The 19,701-nt window shown below is 40.8% G+C and overlaps 1 protein-coding gene across 1 annotated transcript; it reads right to left on the bottom strand.

Moving 5' to 3' along the window:
- Positions 1-1,586: 1,586 nt before the first annotated feature.
- Positions 1,587-14,334, bottom strand: LOC131548556 (long-chain fatty acid transport protein 6). The gene is made up of 10 exons (XM_058789930.1): positions 13,494-14,334; positions 12,415-12,621; positions 9,533-9,691; positions 9,280-9,404; positions 8,940-9,134; positions 8,708-8,798; positions 6,726-6,924; positions 4,044-4,141; positions 3,684-3,814; positions 1,587-2,836 (listed from the first exon to the last, which is right to left on the bottom strand). Exons 1-10 carry the CDS (start codon positions 13,966-13,968, stop codon positions 2,660-2,662), a joined length of 1,857 nt encoding a protein of 618 aa, XP_058645913.1. The 5' UTR covers positions 13,969-14,334; the 3' UTR covers positions 1,587-2,659.
- Between the last annotated feature and the right edge of the window lie 5,367 nt (positions 14,335-19,701).

Here is a 19,701-nt window from a genome sequence, read left to right as displayed (position 1 = left end):
AGCGCACAGCATCTAAGCGTCACGCCACCTGCTATAGCGATGACGGGTCGCGAGGCAAGCGGTTACTGGGGACGTGGCAGGCGCACATAGCGGTGGCAGGTTTGGTGGCAGGCGCACATAGCGGTGGCAGCTGCCACTGGCAGGCGCAATTGGCGGTGGCAGGTTAAATGGCAGCTGCCCCTGCCACGCAAAGATTTTACCCACTCTCGGGCTGACGAGACGTGAGGCGTGCGGATCCATATGCAAGCTTTTAATGAGCAGAGACCTGGTGATAACAGGCAGGGTCGAGCAGTGGCAAACAGGTATAACACGGGCGAGACAAAGAGTAAACAGAGACAAGCGTGGGTCGACGATCGGCGAACAGTATCCGAAGGGCTTGACAAGAGAGGTAATAAAGCGTTCAGATGAGTCACCGCCGAAGCGCCGCTATCTCTCAGAAACAACAAAGTGACGATGTACGAATGCAAGATATGACTTTCACAGTGTAAACAGCTTTAGAGATTATTATGGGAGTTTTTGAGAGTGCTTGAACTCGCTGGACTGAACTGAAATGTTCTTTGATAATGTAAACGTTCTTTGCTCTCTTTTTGTACAATGAAATATGGGCTAATTAGTAACTTACAATGTTTTTATTAAATCCACATAAAATACAAAGTCAGTCGTATTATATGTTTATGGTATGACACTCATTTTATGGGATGACATCTGGTACTTAAGTAAAAAGACTGATTTTTATGCAAAGTTAATATTACACTATAGGCTAACTTACTTTGCCGATCGCCCATTAGATCAACTAACAATCTATAAAGGTGCAAAATGCATTTACTTACACATATTTGAGAATCGAGATATTTCATGATATATTTTGGGAATATTTCGAATAAAAAAAATTAATACATAAGCCTATATCAGTTATTCAGTGGTATTGTGGTCACATGAGGGTGCCATATTTTTAAGCGTCTAAATTTCTACATTAAAATGTCACATTCAAACAAATATTTTAAAATGCAGGATAAATGTCACTACTTAATTAGCTGAACATATACTTGTTTGTCAGCCTCTTACATGTGTGCTTCTCAAGAACAATTAGTGTAAATGCATATAAACAGCCTTTTAATTAACAGAGTAGAATAATCATGGCTGATAATACATGCAAATGTAATAAAAATAATATATATATTTTTTTTTATTTCAAAACGACGCAAGAACAGCTGTTATTTCTTGCCCAACTGGTTAATGAACACAAGGATATAATCAAACAGAAATCTGGAGTTGGGATAACCTCCAAAACAAGAGCTGATACCTTTTGACATTTGAAATGTCATTATCATCAAATGTTTCTAAAATGTTTACATTCAGAGGCAGATTGCAGTCAACAGCTATTTTAGGACAGTTTGTGGCAGATTTAAGATGTTTTGTGAACACGGGCCCTGATCTCTTTAATCTCAAAGAAACATATGTTGAACTCGCTTCTTTTCATTACATAAATAAGGTCGTTCAGTTCGAGAAGATTTGCACCTGCTTGTTGAATATAGTTTCTTTAAGACTGTATCTGTCTTGCTGTGGGCTAGATCTTCTTCAGGGAGCCACACACACCTCAGCATTTGATATACGTTCTTTATTACACATCACATTTCTGTTTACACAAAACATGTGCAAGGTTAGCACTGCCCCCTTGTGGTTCACAACTGCCTATACAAGTTCATTATTAATAATAGTGGATTATCAAATCCAATCATCTAACAAAGTTTCCGGACAATAAAAAGTTAACATTATTACAATGTAACTGAGACACTAACAAACGAATAACAGTCACACTTTGTCATCATCAAACAAGCCAGATCAGTCCACAAGGATTTCCAGTGACCAGCACTACGGTCAAACACACACTGAATGAACTGGCCTTGAGTGAAAGCTGAACATGAGCAAAGCTGCAAGGTTAATATTAAAAAATATATATAAACATGATTAAATCTGCAAAGATAATATTTAAAAAAATACATCTGAACATGATTAAATCTGCAATGATAATATAAAACAAAATAATAATAATATATATATATATATATATATATATATATATCGTATACTGCCCAATCTCAAAACATTGATTTCACTGTATCAGATACACTGTTGCATATATTGATGTTCATAACTGCAATTATAAAACCAATTCAGCAGCTATTTGATATAAAAGCGTGGACATCTGTAGTGAAGACCATCAGTGGATCTGCAGAAGTGCTGCTGTACAAACCATCATCTTGTGTTTGACATGCAAATACTCACATATACTGCAGCTGTGATCTGAATCAGTCTATTATTCTATTTGATTAATTAGCCTACATAATTATCAAGAGCAGATAACATTAGGAAAGGTGCTGTTATACTCTTAAAATAAATATAAAATCTTTACTGTTAATAACGAGAGGAGTGAAGCGTTAGTGAAGTGGTTAAGAGTATACTGACTCTAGTATTAGTTCGTTTTCTGTGTCGATGTTAAGGAATCCTAACAAAGTCGTTCCAGTTTATTTGTGGCCCATGACTGGAGTACGAGAGTAAAACACAGCAGCTGTGAGGCTCACAAACACAAGGATCGCTGTAGAAAGCTCGTCTGGTGAGGAGGACATCGTTCACGGTCGCTGCATTTCCCACAATGCATCTAGAGTCTGATCCTGCCTGATAGGATGTCGTGGTACAGCTGCGCAGTGAGGGGAGAGTAGGTTTTCTGCGCAGCGTCCAGGAAGAAGAGCGGCTGCTGGACCGTCTCCGGACTGAAGCCCTGCTGCACCAGCCGGCCCTTCTGCTGCTTGAACGTGTCCGTCACGTCTAACCGAGACTAGAGGACGAACACAGGAAGAGCTCAGCAAGACAGAGGCAATGCCACTACACACACACACACACACACACACACACACACGCGCTGCAGTTTCGTCAGTGAGCACAGGAACATGATCAGTACATCAGAGCAGCTCTATTCTGTTCTTAAAACACAGTGTTGTATGATCAGAGTTAATGACATCTCTGTATTTTCTCCAGTCACCTTTGCTTTGGATTGAGCCAATGATGATCACATCTCAGCTCTGGGGTCAAAGGTGATCTGTGGTGTTGTTTTAGTCTTGGGTGTTAATGCTTTTATAGTGTGCAACAGTGCCTGCCCACTTTTCCAGCGGACTTGCTTCCCCAAGTATTGTTCCCATTCATTTTCCTCATAGGGAGTCTTTGTTAAAGAGTTATAAACAATGAACCAGAACAAGTACAAGTCTGTGTACTGACAGACTCTGGCGAGGGAAAGAACTACGGTTGCATAAAGCACTGGGAGCTTTGCTCGTTTCGATTCTCTGATTGGTGGACTGTTTCTGCAGAATGATGGGCATTACAATTTTGAACCAGGAACTTTGATGTTAAGGTAAGTTGAAATAATGTAGATTGGCGGCTTTAACAAAAGCACATACCACTGATGAACAACACTCTTTCAGCTACAGTCCTTTTTCCCATATATTTTTCACCATATATTTTGGTGATGAAATCATAAAAGATCAATGCTAAGAAGAGATGGAAACAGGGTCCAAACATTTTCTGATCACCAGTGGTCACGGTCAGAAGACTGCAGGACTGATGTAAATACACTTATAAACTGGTCTGTTTGTCTGCCTGACGCAGTGCTGATCCGCAGAAGCGTGTACCTGCACTCTCAGAAACCAGGGCCATGCGTACGGAGGAAGAGTGAGCAGCAGATGACCGTAGAGTCTCTCTCCGTCCAGCCCATGACCGTCCTTCAGCACAACAGCGGCCATTCCTGCTCGACCCTCGTACCCTGCAAAACACCAGATCCAGCGCGTCACACAGGGTTTGCACGGTTAAATTAAACCACTTCTGCCAAACGCTGTTGGGAACTTACGAAACGTAGTTAATGTTTCTTTAGTCTTGGAACAGTTTATTTCACCAAAATTTAAAAACATGATTTTAAAAAGTAGAGAGCAAAGCAACATTCAGACACAGTCCAGAAGAGCACTGCATCTGTCCAAGCCTGAGACTGGACGCACCTGGTACAGTAACGCCGTACACGCTGACGTCCAGCAGAAAGTCCAGGCAGCCCAGCACTTCAGACACCTCCGTGGTGGACACGTTCTCTCCTTTCCACCTGCAAAACACCACAGTGCTCACAGAGAGCCAGAGGAGATCATCTTGACCTTGGGAGGCAAAACTAAAACCACGGCGAGTGTCCCAGCAGACATTTGAGCTCATATTTCATATGCTTAGGTCAGTCAACATTTGAAGTGGATCAAAACCTTTCAAAGTTGTCCTAAAACCAAAACAATACCCGCTCTTGTCTTAGGACAACTTTGATGACCTTTTTTGATCCACTTCAGATGTTGAACCGGACAATTAAAGAACCCTCTTCTGTAAAGCGGTGTGAGGTTTGACCGGAGCGAGTAGTGGATGTTTTGAAAGTCGGAGCGTCGTGGTTTTCTCTCAGAGCGCTCCACTCCATCACGAGCAAAATTAATGCCAACAGCCCATTTTATCAAGAATTCATGCATTAAACATGATTAGCTAGCTTAACAGACATATGACCACTCAAACCAGAGAGAAGGTGAAGGTTATAATGATGGCAATGGACGAGTGTGGGAGGTTATATCTGAAGCATGTTTGTTGGTAGCATGTGGATGCTCAATATTGATTGGGTGAATTCACATTATAATCAGTTTATTGTATAGGTAGTTAATCTCCGCTCTAAACTAATGTGCTGCTACAGATCGCACGCACACGCACACAGAAACATTCAGGAGTGCAGAAAATGATTGTCAATGCTGTCCCGTAATTTATCAGATTAAAAACAGAAGAGTTACAGCATATTCTTTCTGTTTATGAAATCATCTTCGATTATGAATGCGATATTGCCTAGCTTGTCAGTGAACTACGGCTCTGTGTATTAACTGCCGCTCCGTCTGAAAGCAGCTGATGGCGATTTACTGCTAATCACGAACCCGGCTTTACTGACGAGATGCGCATGATAATCGAATTTGATTGATTGCACAGCCCTAGTTTCAATAAACCACGCTAAAACTAGTCTTCTAGTATTGTTGTGTATTTGATTTCTGTTTAATATAAGTTCTGAACAGAACTTTGTGATATTTCAAAACATACTGAAATATTTTCTAGCCGCAAATGTCATCATGGAGCAAAGGCAAATCGTTCAGGGCAAACTATGGTTGCAAGTTGCGCCGTTACAATAGAGTTCAGTGGGACCAACGACCATACTTCGCTAACGATGCTCTTGGGAAGCAGTTGAGCGCGGAGCAGGAAGCAGCAGCGGAGCGGAGGGGAAGTGTTTGCTCGTACTCTGGAAGTGATGGAAAACAGCTCATCTGCATCGTGAGAACTGTTTTTGGCTCATTGTGTCCCTTCCTGTACTGGGATACTTTTTTCCGAATACACAATGAGGAATTACTTTATTACTTCTTGTTCTGAGCAGAGGTTGCGTTAGACTTTAAGATTGTCGAGAGGGTCGTAAAAATTCCATCATAATCTATTATTACCGTCATTTTAATTTTCATTATGATGATATCTAATTGCTTTTATTTTTATTTTTAATAATGAACCTACAGGATGAGTATATAGGCTTAAGCATTTTTTGTTTATGAAAAGAACAGACGAACAGAGACCGTTTGTCACTTTTCATGTTCAACACCGCACCACAGTGACAGCGGAGGCCACTAAAAACAACTAAATATGCTAGGGCTGGGAAAAACAAACAAAAAAGATTTCTCGATTTTAATAGATTCTCAGTTGATGAAGGAACAGTACAATAATGCGCTTCCCATTCAATAAACTGGAATAGGCTAAGCTTTGTGGGTTATTACTTTTGATATGAATCAGTCTCAGATTTCAAATTGGCCATTTTATTAGGAAATTTAAGCAATAAATGCCGTTTTGGCGTGGTTTAATGTGGCGTGACAGACGGCTCAGATCAAGCGGAGCGGCAGTGTAAACTGATCATCTCTTCGCGTTACTACTAGCGCAGAGCAAAAGACTCGTGGCAGTTTTATGTGTGTTCTGGAGGCTGATGATCCCGCGCTCTGCTGCCACACTGGACAGGGCTGGGAATTACAGTTATACATCACAATAGATCACCCTCAGAGTAATCGGTCACTGTGACGGACAGACTTCAGATTTTCTTCTGCTGCTAAAACAAAATCCGTAAATGACGGAAATGTTTCAGTTAACACGACTTCTGATTCGGAGCGTGCTGGGAGAAGAAACATTGCTGAGCTGTGGGTCAAGTACAGTGTCGCTCTTCAGTTGGGGTCACGTCACTGGAAGCAGATGACGAACTCATAAGTGCAGGCACCTGCTAGAACTGGCTTCTCTTCTGCATTACACGCGGCTGGCACTGCTGCTCTTATGACAAATGGCTTGTGACATTTCATTTGGGTAAAAGCGTCTTCTGAAGAATCAATGTCAATATAAAGTCTACACTGGGTGTGCATGTTCATGTGTGTGTGTGTGTGTGTGTCAAAAGTTTCTCTGTGGGGTGTCAGATCATGTAAGACCACTCTGCTCCGACAGGAAGTGCCCAAAGCTGCTCCGGACAGGAAGTGCCCTGCGTCTGTGATTTTACTGAGGGAAGCTTGAGCTTTTGAAATCCCACCAAGTCTCTCTGCCAGAGCCCTGAAGCCACGATACATTTACAAGCATGAGGGAAAACATCGTGAAATAAAGACCTGAATGTGTCTCCGACCCGGTCTTTGAAGTAGACGAAGTCTCTGTGGTCCTGAAGCATCAGGTCTCCTGTGTTGAAGTACACATCTCCCGTCTTAAAGACGTCCCTCAGCAGCTTCTTCTCAGACATGGCTTTATCGCCCGCGTATCCCAGGAAAGGGTTGGTGAATGTCACTGGAGCCACCAGTAACCCTGCTTCCCCTGAAAACACACCAGTCTGGGATGAGCATATCACTCAAAACAGCTCAGGGATTCTGCAGACCTTCTGATTTCACTTCTTCAGTTCATTTCCACCAGTTCTCCTCATATGAAAAATAACTATTTTGTCAAAGCAGCATAAACATGACAGAGAGCAAGCTCCCTCACAATGTCGTCATTTCTAAAACGTTCCCTTACCAGTGATCACACAGCGGTGCTCGAACTACAACCCCAATTCCACAACAGTTGGGACATAAAATGCAATAAAATCAAGAATCTGTAGTTTGTTAACCGTCTTTAACCTTGATTTAATTGACAAAGTTGCAATTAAAATATTTCCAATGTTTTCACTGACTAATTTCAATGTATTTTGTCATTTTTTTATTTTGATGGCTGCAACCCACTCCACAAAAGTTGGGACAGAGGCATAATAAAAGTGAAAAGGTTATAGAATATCCAAGTTAAACTGTTTTGAAACGGTCCACGATAAGCAGGTGAATTGGTAATAGGTCAAGGTATCGTGATTGAGTTTATTCAGAGCATCATGTCTTTGCCAGCAATTCTGGATAGTGGCTCACCACTTTGTGCCAAATTTCATGAGAGAATTGTCAGACAAATTTCTCAATGCAAAGAATTTAGGTCTTTCACCAACTACAATACATAATTTTGTGAAAAGATTGAGGGAATCCAGAGAAATCTCAGTACGCGTAGAGCAAGGCAGGACACCTCAGTTGAATGTGCATGACCTTTGACCCCTCAGATGGCATTGCAAGAGAGCCCTTCATGCTGCTGTGTGAAATATAGCCTCATGGGCTCAGGAGTACTATGGAAAACTGTTGTCGTTTAACAGTCTGCAGCTGCATCAAGAAAATGCAATGTGAATCTCTGTTACACAAGGAGAAATCTATACATCAATTCTAGGCAGAGACGCCAGCGAGTTCTCTGGGCCACAGCTCATCTTAGATTGTCCAAAAGACAGTGAAAATGTGTGCTGTGGTCAGATGAGTGCACATTTCAGCTTGTTTTTGGACGGACATCAAATTGTCAGTCCCAAAGATGAAAGAGACCATCCAGACTTCAGTCAGTGACAGGTGTGAAAGTGTTATGGGGTGCATCAGCACAAACAGCATGGGTGACTGGCATGTGTGTGACGGTACCATTGACGTGGAGGCATAAATTGGGATTGTACAGAGGCATATGCATCTTTCATGGGAAGTCCATGGATATTAGATCAATACAATGCCAGTTCTCATTCTGTATGTGCTACAACAGTGTGGTTTTGTAGACTCGGGTGGATGTGACTGTCTGACCGGCTGATCTGTCACCTATTGAAAATGTATGACCAGTCATGAAAAGGAGAATCAGACAATGACTATGGACTGTTGAGCAGCTGAAGTCTTGTATAAAGTGTGACTGGGCAAAGATTTTGCTGGCAAAACTTCACAAATTAGCATCCTTAATTCCCAGATGATTCAAATGTGTAATTAAAAGCAAAGGTGATTCTGTCCTAACTTTTTTTGTTTTTTTCTGTTTTGAGTGTGTTGTAGCCATCAAAATTTGTTTATATTTACAATATAAAATTAAGTTGGCCGGTGAAAACATTAGAAATGTTCTCTTTGTACTTTAATCAATTAAATAAAGGTTAAAGAGAATCAACAAATAACATATTCTTGATTTTATGGCATTTCACAAAACGTCTCAACTTTTCTGGAATTGGGGTTGTAGTATGGTCCCGTTGTCTGCTCTTAAAAAGTAATGTGCATAAAAGCAGATATAATGATCTCACCTTTACTCACTTTAATGCAGCGTCCCGTGTCTGTCCGTATGGGCTCAAACGTTTGTGGATCACATTTTAAAAACTCAAACGGCAAATTGAGCTGAAATAAACAGAGAAGAGATCCCCATCACAAAGTACATTTCTGAAAGAACCTCATGTAAATGTCAAGAACACATTCATCAAACTCTTAAATGTTATTAAACAGTTGCATTAAAAATCCTCAAATTTAATAAATACAGACCTTGTTAAAATAACTGGCACGCCCAATTGGTCCAATTTCATCAGTGTAATTAACGAAGCCAATACTGGCCTCCGTTAAACCATAAGCTTCACGAATTTGGATTTTTCCAAAACGTCTGAGAAACTCCTTCCAAACATCAGCTCTGAGACCGCTTCCTGCGGCGAGGCGAACTTTATGAGTCACTTCCTCTGCAGTCTGTAGACAAGAAATGGGTGCAAAAATAATCAGCGACATCTTAATTCATCAACATCAACTAACATAATGAAATCTTTGATGAAACAAAGTAAACTAGAACAAAAGATACAGTACATATTTCAGCATATAGTACAAAGTTTAGTACCTCTGGCTGATTGACCAGATATCGACAGAGCTCTCCGATGTACTGAAGCACAGTCACATCATACTTCACACAGTCCCTCCAGAACTGGCTGGCAGAGAACTTCCTCTTCAAAACACACGTCGCCCCTGAAATCCAACGCCCAACATTAGGATTATGACTGCATTCAGCCAGACTTTCTGACAGTCACTCACTGCAGCTGCAGCGGTGACGTGTTTGCAGTCGTGACGGTCATATTGTGTTGGGTGGATCGTACCGAGCTCGATGCAGCCGCCGATGCCGAGCAGCGACGCAGACATGTGGTAGAGCGGCAGCGTCACATAGACTCGGTCACAGGCACGAGCGCCACACAAACGCAGGAAAGCCATGCACATCACCGCTTTGATGTGACTGATCCGAGCAGCCTTCGGCAGCCCTGACGAACACAGAGATGAAGCTGTTAGAGCTCGCCTGGCTCCTGCAGGCGTGCAAGTCCACATCATGACCTACTCGACACTCAGAATAGAATAGACATAGGAGATGATGTGTGAAGATGCAATGTACAACACAATATATATCCCACAAAACAACAAGATATACAGAACACAGCACTCAAACTGAGATCTAGTATAAACAATATTACGAATAGGCTGAAGAGGATGCTGATGTGCGTGTAAACATGGGCCAAGAGCACACCTGAGAACTAATATGATTGCTCAGTGAAATACATTTCATAGAAAACAGTGAGTCAAAGAAATATTGGTAACACTTCACTTAAAGCCTACATTATAAAAGTAGATTAATGCATTAATTATGCCTTGTAATGCATAATCTCATGAATAATTGTAAGCACAGTTAACACTCATCAATTCATTGTTGCACTACGCATTTTAAATTCTGTTATAATTGTTTATGACATTGTATTAGAATGCACATTATGAATAATTATAATGCATTATACCCTTTAATAACCTTATAGGATGCATTATACAAAGGTTTTAAGTAAAGTGTTACCGAAATCTTCAATAAGACCTTTAATTGCAGCATGTGAACAAATAGTATCAGGGTATCTGCGGGATTTTCGAGCTCAAATTTAAGACCTGCACAAATAAAATGTACACCATATGAGCAGAGCATTGGGGCAATGTCTATAGTAACATATCAAACTGTAAAATGAAAAAAAGAGCAAGATTTACAGTTCAGACACTATTTTCACAAAAACAAAGTTTTATAAAATGATAAACTTCACATTTCGGTTTTTAAACAATTTTTAAGAAAACTGATAAGTCAAAAGTATGAATTATTAAATTAATTTATACGATTATTATCAATCAATTATTATATTATTTAAATAACATAAATATATTTTACTTTCTTAATAGTTTAGATTTTTATAATGCATTATCTTCTTGTCAATCCACCAGTTCACATTTACAACACTGTGTGCGCTGCATAAAAACATGTTGATTTTCACATTGGTCTGAACAAACACCGCAGGCTAATTGAAAACACAAATTCATTCTCTGCCAGCAGGTGGCGCTTTCAGAACAGCAGAAATAGAGCGGTTTCGCCAGTAACGGCAGCAGCACATAAAGCAGCGCAGCCCCAGACTTTGAAACGTGCAGCGCTCGTTTATTCAATGAAATTTTCATTTAAATTCTAATCGTCACATTAAGCCATTCTTGTCTTTCCGTCCCAAAATTTAACACCTCTTGATGTCATAATTAAGACTTTATTGTACCATTTAACCTTTTATGGCCTTAAATTTGATAACTAAATTGAAGACTTTTAAAGTACCCATGTCACATTCAGGCCCGTAGCCAGCTATGAGGTCACCGAGGTCCGAACCTCGGTAAATTTTTCATGTTCAAAAATAAAATTTGTTCTCTGAATGACCAATTTGCTATTAAACTCCTCATATGTCTGTATGTATAATTCAGTTTAGACAGTTTGCAAGAATGTTTAGCGTCCGTGGTATGAAAATGATCGCTGCGGACGCTGGCGGAGTGAACGAGGCTTGAGAGAGTTGCGAGTGAGGACGCGCGCAGTCTCCGTGTTGCCAAATCCAGCTAATATGCACGTTTTTGACTTGTCTTTCCCACTTAATTTGACACTTTAGAAAGGTACCTTGCGGTTTAGGGTCAGCGATATCTTTATCTTATCTTATTTGCGAAAGATCTGTAATATATTCGGTTTATTTTTATTTACTGATGGGCTTTTGCTCATCTTAATAGCAATATCTGGCAACACTGCATCGCCGTAATCACCAGTAATCAAAAAAGCCCATTTCTGACATAGCCTACCCTCGACATTCGATAAGGAAACGCAAAAAAAATAAATAAAAAAAAATTCATATTATCTGTCAGAAACGTTATCAACGCTGTCAAAAACAGTAGCATTTAACACTAGTGCAGAGATCCGTAGAAAAAGTAGGTTACAGAATAAAATGAAATATGCAAACACTATGAAGAAGTATGTGCCAAGTCATTCGGTATAGTAGTTAAATTTTCACAAACCATGCTATAAACATTTATAACAGCACTAGACAAAGTTATCAGCTACACAGCAATGGTTATAAATAAAAACTATAACAGTATTGTTGCATGTATAATAAACAACTGATAAAATTATCCACCCCATAACTATAGAAATGTATTAACAAATTTTGATGCAATAAATAGGGTATGATTTAAAAATTAAAATCCCTCCAAAACAGAAATTTTTGTGAAAGAAAGAAGTTTTCTCTGTCTATTTTAAAGTGTTAATAGTGTATAATGAGTTGTATATATAGGGGTTATTATAGCATCCAATCTCCCCCCAACCATCCCCCCCATCCGGACCTCACTAATTTTCAAAGCCTGGCTACGGCCATGGTCACATTTGATCAAACTAATAACTGCATCAGCTTTGCCATTCCAATATTACACACCATGCTCAGGCATTCATTTACAGTGATGGGTCTGAAGTGTTTTTCCTGATGTTTTTGATAATGACTGCATGTTTTGTGATAGTACTGTAGAGTGGCTATATGACCAGCTTTTTCATGCAGTATGATTGAGGAACTCATACACAACCACTACAAACATCATCTCCAGCATTCAGCTGACAGCCTGCCATCTTGACAGCTGTTCTGAGGTGACAGCGCTGTCTGTACTGTACCTGTGGTGCCAGACGTGAAGATGAAGAGGAAGGTGGACAGGAGGTTGGGCTGAGGGCCGTCGCTCAGGGGCTTCTCTGGAGAGGCAGATTCCAGTTTGTCCAGCAGCGTCCCGATGCTCTGGTGCGTGGCTCTCTCCGCTGTCACCCACACCTGCACCCCAGCGTCCATCAGCGCCGGCAGCACCTCGTCCACACACCTGACCAGATCTGCAAACAGACCGGTCATCACACGCTGCAGGACTCAAGTGCTCAAACAGAAGACTGTAGACGATGTGTGTTTCAGAGTAACAATATGGTAATACAGTAAAAGAACATTTTGTATTCTGATCTGATTTGTTGAAATGTAGCAACCTGATGATTTACTCACATTCTCCCAAATTCAACGATCAAATGAAAACTATGGTACACTGAATTAATCATCGAGGATGTGCCTTTTACTCGTGCAGTACTCTGTGACACAGCACTGAACTACTAACACCTCTCATTAACTTTCAAAGATGGTTTCTCCACTGAACTCAGCAGTCCTTATGATTGTTTTGAGTCAAGCTTACTAATTAGTGTGTAAAAAAAAACCCAACATGACTTGATGAAAGGATGGAATGCTCTGGATCAGTCTCAGCGTGTCTGAATTCATGAACTCTGTCTTCCCTTCTAATAAACGCTTATGAACACCCTACAGAAACACCCAGCTCTCACACTCAAATCTCTCCTGGAACTGACCAGAGGCACGATCAAAAAGAGAAAGTTCAGTCAGTGTTCAGTGTTCAGACCAGGCTCAAATCAACAGTGGGAGGTTTCTCTTGAAGAAAAGTGTTGTTTGTAAAAGTGGCTGGCAAATTCTTTTTTCAAAACATGCAACAAGTGAAGTAACTACAAATAAGCAAGCAGACCGAACACGAGCTCCCTCGAGGCTGTATTTGCAGACCGCGACACACTAAACAGCGAGATGAGACATGTTCAGGTGCGCTTCGGCTTGACGGGGACAGTGAGCGAGAGCAATATCGCTACATTTTTATTGCAGATGTATTATGTGTCAGCACATGCATCTCTGGCCGCTTTCGCGTTGCGTTGACGCTTACCTGAGCCAATGACGAGCGCTTTCGCCCCGCAGCTGCGCACACAGTGCTGCAGCGACTGAGATTTGATGTTAAAGTTGAGAAACGCGACCTCGCAGCCCAGTTTGCAGAGCCCGAACCAGACGCAGATGAAGTCCGCCTCGTTGTTCATCAGCAGCGCCACAGTATCTCCGTGTTTCAGACCGCAGTGCGCTCTCAGCACGCTCGCGAATCTGTTGCTGCGCGCGTCCGCGTCTCTGTACGAGAGGATCTGCTCCTCGAACACAATGAAGGGCTTCTCCGGGGTGTTTCTGGCTTGCAGCTCAAAGCACTGCAGATATGTGACAACTCCGCGCTTCATCCTCGCCTTCATCGCGCTCCCCACGCGCCGAACTCTCGCGTAATACATCAGATCCTCCCAAAAGTGAGGGTAAAACTTCCTCTGAACGAGCAGAAGAGTGGCTATCCCCACGGCCAGAGTGCTGATGGCCCAGCTCATGGTGACTCACGCTGAAGAGAAGTGTTTGTGTTGCGCTGCTGGGATCTTCAGCCCATATTTAAATACCCTCACACGCTACTGCGCATGCGCAAGACTCTCGACCTCAAATCATTATATTCCTGCGAGTTCGGTTTCCTTCCGCAGACTGCCGCTCGGACCAAACACATATTTACACACATATCACCAGGAAGCATAAAAAGGTTTGCTTTTAAGTGCAAACCTCTCATTACTCAATACAGCATCTTGGCTGTAAGACTCTAACCTACTGACACACATATAAAAGTTTAAAAATAACATTAATAAAAGCCGTCGTTTCTTGCTAATGGACCTGGAAATAAAGAAAAATATACCCTCTCTATATTACACAGTAATGCATGATCAAACGAGTGAATCTGCAGTGCTTCCCCACACTGCGACCAGGATGCTGTCATTAATATAAAACATGGCGAGTTGTTTGTTTTACACGATTAGAAAAGTATGGCAATAAACACACAATAACCTTGCCCGTAAGTGCACTGTTGATGATTTACCGACGAAGTAACACTTTAACTCATATTTATTATATAAGTTACACTTAGTGTTCATTTTATTATCATTTAAAGCAAATTTGTTCAGTGTTGAAAACAATTGAGCATGGAGCAGCTCGTAATCTATATATATGCTCTCACAGAAACCTCTCCTGCCTCATTCTTATCAGAAACTGAGAAACAAAATAATTGCAACACCGTAAATAATGATAGCGGAATTAACATACAGTTTCATATTATTAAAGAACATATACATGTAGAGTCTGTACTGGTCATCCCAAGAGAGTACCCAGACACCTACCTGTACATTTAATGCTGACAAATAAACACTATCGTAACTGTTTAGGCTGATCACTTAAACGACGTCTTAATGGCATTCTCGATAATCAATATCTTACCTTCATAGCCATGAACACATTTTTAAAATCTTATAAAATTGTAAAGCCTTTATTATTTCTCAACTCTGTGTAGTACAATTCACTTTATTAAAGGTTCACTTTTCATTCATGCAGACGACATGAAGAAATGTGTCAAAAACGTGTCTCGGCGAAAAATAAAGACTATTTAAGATGAAAATGAAATGACCATTTTAACCAGGAGATGGCAGCAGAGGATCAATGCAGCTGCCAGTTCAACTCACTAGTGGGTTTTTTTCACGTCTTGCTTTTTAATTTATTATAAACTAAATATTATAACACATATAGTACTTTATCACACTGAAGTATAAAGTGTAGCAAGTCTCTTCACATCCCGATAGCAATCATTAAGTTAAGAGGTCTAAATGTATTTATATATTCTGTGGAAGGCGTAGGACCAAGAAATGTTCATCCAATCAAAACGCTCGGTCCGAGCGTTTTAATTGGCTTTCCTACTTGTCTGTCAAAGTATGTATTTGCATACCTCTGCGCACAGGATCTGTCATCAGTGCGATCACGCACACTGTGCAGCAGTGTTGCTACTTTAACACTGTTGCCGCGATCGTTGTTTTTCATGTTCGCGGGTTGAAGCGACTCCAATAACGTGATATTTAGCCCCTGGAATGCAAATTTTACCGGGGGACCCCCCTCGAAACGCGATTGGGCTAGATTTGAGTAGCAATTGGGCAGGATTTGTTGTGAAAATCTGGCAACCCTGATGCAGACAGAGCGAGAATGGCAGGCAAACATCAACAAGCTGATCTTCCTTCCTGGTATTGTATACTTTTACTAACTGTACTATAAAGTTTTCTCACCGGTGAATGACACATGATGTATTGTAGTAATCAGGGGTGGTTCTAGACCACAGTAACTGGGGGGGCCAGACAGGGGCCACTCAGGGGCGCGGGAAGTGAGGGTGCTGCAGCACCCCCTGTTTTTGTCTGTGGGCAACAGTTTAATTGTTGGAAATATAAAAGTGTCTATTTAAGTGCAAATAGCCATGTTGTTGGCAGAAGCTATTCACACTGACTTACGATTGAGATCGATTGCTTCAGTCTGTTTGATTGCTTCAGTCTGTTGTGCTGCTGAGAGGTTTGTGATTGTAGCTCCGTGTACCTTCGCTTTTTATTGAATCTCTACCTTACTTTCACTCCCTTTTTGTCTAAAGTGATAATATATAACTTAATTCCCACCATATTTCTGGTGCTATCCTTCAAACTAATCTAATTAATTTGATCGTTAGCTTTAAAACCGTTAGTGCAGCTTGTTAGCCCGTTAGCTTGTCACTCGTGGTTCCATTTGCGATTCTATTCGTGCCTATTATTATTTTTATTTTTATTTTTTCTCGCTCCGTTTTTCACGAGCTCATCAAACAACAGTGGTAAGTGGTAAGTTAAGTTGGTATCATTCATCAATCACGGTGAGTAATGGCTTCTTCTCCTGCTATTGTTGTTTGCACTGTTTGCCACATGTATAGTTTATCTGTCTCTGTCAGCAGCGAGGGATTCACATGTGATAAATGCAGGGAAATAGTTAGGCTGACAGAGAAGGTTTTAGAACTAGAGACACGCATCCAAACTTTAGTTGAGGACAGTAAGAATGTGAGGGCTGTAGACACTGCTTTGGATGCGACTAGCTCAGGGAGTCCTGTACATTGTTCGGTTTCGGTTTAGCCCGTGCAGCAGGGCAACTGGGTGACAGTGAGGCGGCATAGTCGCGGGTCAAAACACCACTGTTCCGTTCCGATCAGAACATCAAACAGGTTCTCCCCACTCAGTGAAGCACCCACTGATAAACCTGATGAAAGTGCTCTAGTTATTGGCGATTCTATTGTATGGAACGTGAAAATAGAGACACCAGCCACCATAGTCCATTGTTTACCAGGAGCCAGAGCGCCTGACATCTTGGTAAATTTAAAAGTGCTGACTAATGCTAAACGTAAATTCAGTAAGATTGTTATCCACGTCGGCGCTAATGATGTTCGACTTCGCCAGTCGGAGATCACCAAAAATAATGTTAAAGAGGTGTGTGAACTTGCAAGTACGATGTCAGACACTGTAATATGCTCTGGTCCGCTCCCTGCTTACCGTGGTGATGAGATTCATAGCAGACTGTCGTCACTCAATGGCTGGATGTCTAAGTGGTGCCCGCAAAATAACATAGGCTTTATAGACAATTGGAAGAATTTTTGGGGCAGACCTGACCTGTTGAAAAGAGATGGTGTTCATCCCTCCTGGGGTGGTGCCGCTCTTCTCTCTAGAAATATGGCACATAGTCTTAGAGTTTGTACTTGACTAACTGGAGCCCAGGTCAGGAAGCAGACAGACTGGCTAAACCGATCGTCTGCTAGCCGCCTCACGTCACCAAAGTCAGTTAACTCTCAGCACATAGAAACTTTTCACCTAGATATCACTCTATAGAGACTGTGTCTGTTCCCGAACTAGAAAATACAGAAAACATCCAAACCAAAGTAATAGTAACAATTTAATTGATGTTCAACAAATAAAAAACCGATATAATACAGATAAACACATGATAAAGCTTGGCTTACTGAATATTAGATCCCTTTCTTCAAAAGCACTTTTTGTAAATGATATGTTCACTGACCATAAACTAGATGTGCTTTGTCTGACAGAAACCTGGCTAAAACAAGATGATTACATTACTTTAAACGAGTCTACACCCCAAGATTACTGTTACAAACATGAACCGCGTCCAAAAGGTAAAGGGGGAGGTGTTGCTACAATTTATAGCAATATTTTCAGTGTCTCTCAGAGGTCGGGTTTCAAGTATAATTCGTTCGAAGTAATGGTGCTTCATATAACATTATCCAAAGAAACAAGTATTAATGCTAAATCCCCTGTGATGTTTGTACTGGCTACTGTATACAGGCCACCAGGGCACCATACAGACTTTATTAAAGAATTTTCTGATCTTCTATCGGAGTTAGTGCTGACTGCAGATAAAGTCCTAATCGTTGGTGATTTTAATATCCATGTTGATAATGAAAGAGATTCGTTGGGATCAGCATTTATAGACATTCTAAACTCAATTGGTGTTAAACAACACGTGTCAGGACCTACTCATTGTCGAAATCATACTCTAGATTTAATACTGTCACATGGAATTGATGTCAGTGGCGTTGAAATTTTGCAGCAGAGCGATGATATCTCAGATCATTATCTAGTCTCCTGTATATTCCATATAGCTAAAGCTGTAAAGCCAACTTCTTGTTACAAATATGGTAGAACCATTACCTCTACCACAAAAGACTGCTTTATAAATAATCTTCCTGACTTATCTCAGTTCCTCAGCATATCCAATAGCTCAGAACAACTTGATGATGTAACAGGAACTATGGACTCTCTCTTTTCTAGCACTTTAGATGCGGTTGCTCCTTTACGCTTAAGGAAGATTAAGGATAAGAGTCCAACACCGTGGTATAATGAGCACACTCGCGCCCTAAAGAGAGCAGCCCGGAAAATGGAGCGCAGCTGGAGGAAAACTAAATTAGAGGTATTTCGTTTAGCTTGGCGGAAAGTACCCTATCCTACAGAAAAGCATTAAAACTGCTAGATCTGATTACTTTTCGTCTCTTCTAGAAGAAAACAAACATAACCTCGGTATTTATTCAATACAGTAACTAAATTAACGAAAAATCAAGCATCAACAGGTGTTGGCATTTCCCAAGAGCATAGCAGTAATGACTTTATGAACTACTTCACTTCCAAGATCGATACTATCAGAGATAAAATTGTATCCCTGCAGCCGTCAGCTACAGTATCGCATCAGATAGCGCACTATAGATCCCCTGAGGAACAATTCCATTCATTCTCTACTGTAGGAGAGGAAGAATTGTATAAACTTGTTAAATCATCTAAACCAACAACATGTATGTTAATGTATGTTAGACCCTATTCCATCTAAACTACTAAAAGAGCTGCTTCCAGAAGTCATAGATCCTCTTTTGGCTATTATTAATTCATCATTGTCATTAGGATATGTCCCCAAAACCTTCAAATTGGCTGTTATTAAGCCTCTCATTAAAAACCACAACTTGACCCCAAAGATCTAGTTAATTACAGACCGATCTCAAATCTCCTTTTCTGTCAAAGATACTAGAAAAGGTAGTATCCTCACAATTATATTCCTTCCTAGAGAAAAATGATATCTGTGAGGAATTCCAGTCAGGATTTAGATCGTATCATAGTACTGAGACTGCTCTCATTAGAGTTACAAATGACCTGCTTCTATCATCTGATCGTGGTTGTATCTCTTTATTAGTTCTACTGGATCTTAGCGCTGCGTTCGACACTATCGACCACAACATTCTTTTGAATAGACTACAAAACTTTGTTGGCATTAGTGGAAGTGCCTTAGCATGGTTCAAATCGTACTTATCTGACCGCCATCAGTTCGTAGCAGTGAATGAAGAGGTATCATATCGATCACAAGTGCAGTATGGAGTACCTCAAGGCTCAGTACTAGGGCCGTTACTTTTCACGCTTTACATGTTACCCTTGGGAGATATTATCAGGAGACATGGTGTTAGCTTTCACTGTTATGCTGATGATACTCAGCTCTATATTTCTTCGCCCGGTGAAACACACCAAATTGAGAAACTAACGGAATGCATAGTTGATATAAAAACTGGATGACGAGTAATTTTTACTGCTAAATTCTGAAAAACAGAGGTGTTAATTATCGAACCTAAAACCCCACATGTAATAACCTAGAACATTATCTAACACTTGATGGCTGCTCTGTCAATTCTTCTTCATCAGTCAGGA

Source organism: Onychostoma macrolepis, chromosome 10 (assembly GCF_012432095.1).
Source record: "Onychostoma macrolepis isolate SWU-2019 chromosome 10, ASM1243209v1, whole genome shotgun sequence".
NCBI lineage: Eukaryota > Metazoa > Chordata > Actinopteri > Cypriniformes > Cyprinidae > Onychostoma > Onychostoma macrolepis.
Note: the sequence above shows the minus strand (reverse complement) of the source record. Positions and strands in the feature narration are given on the sequence as shown.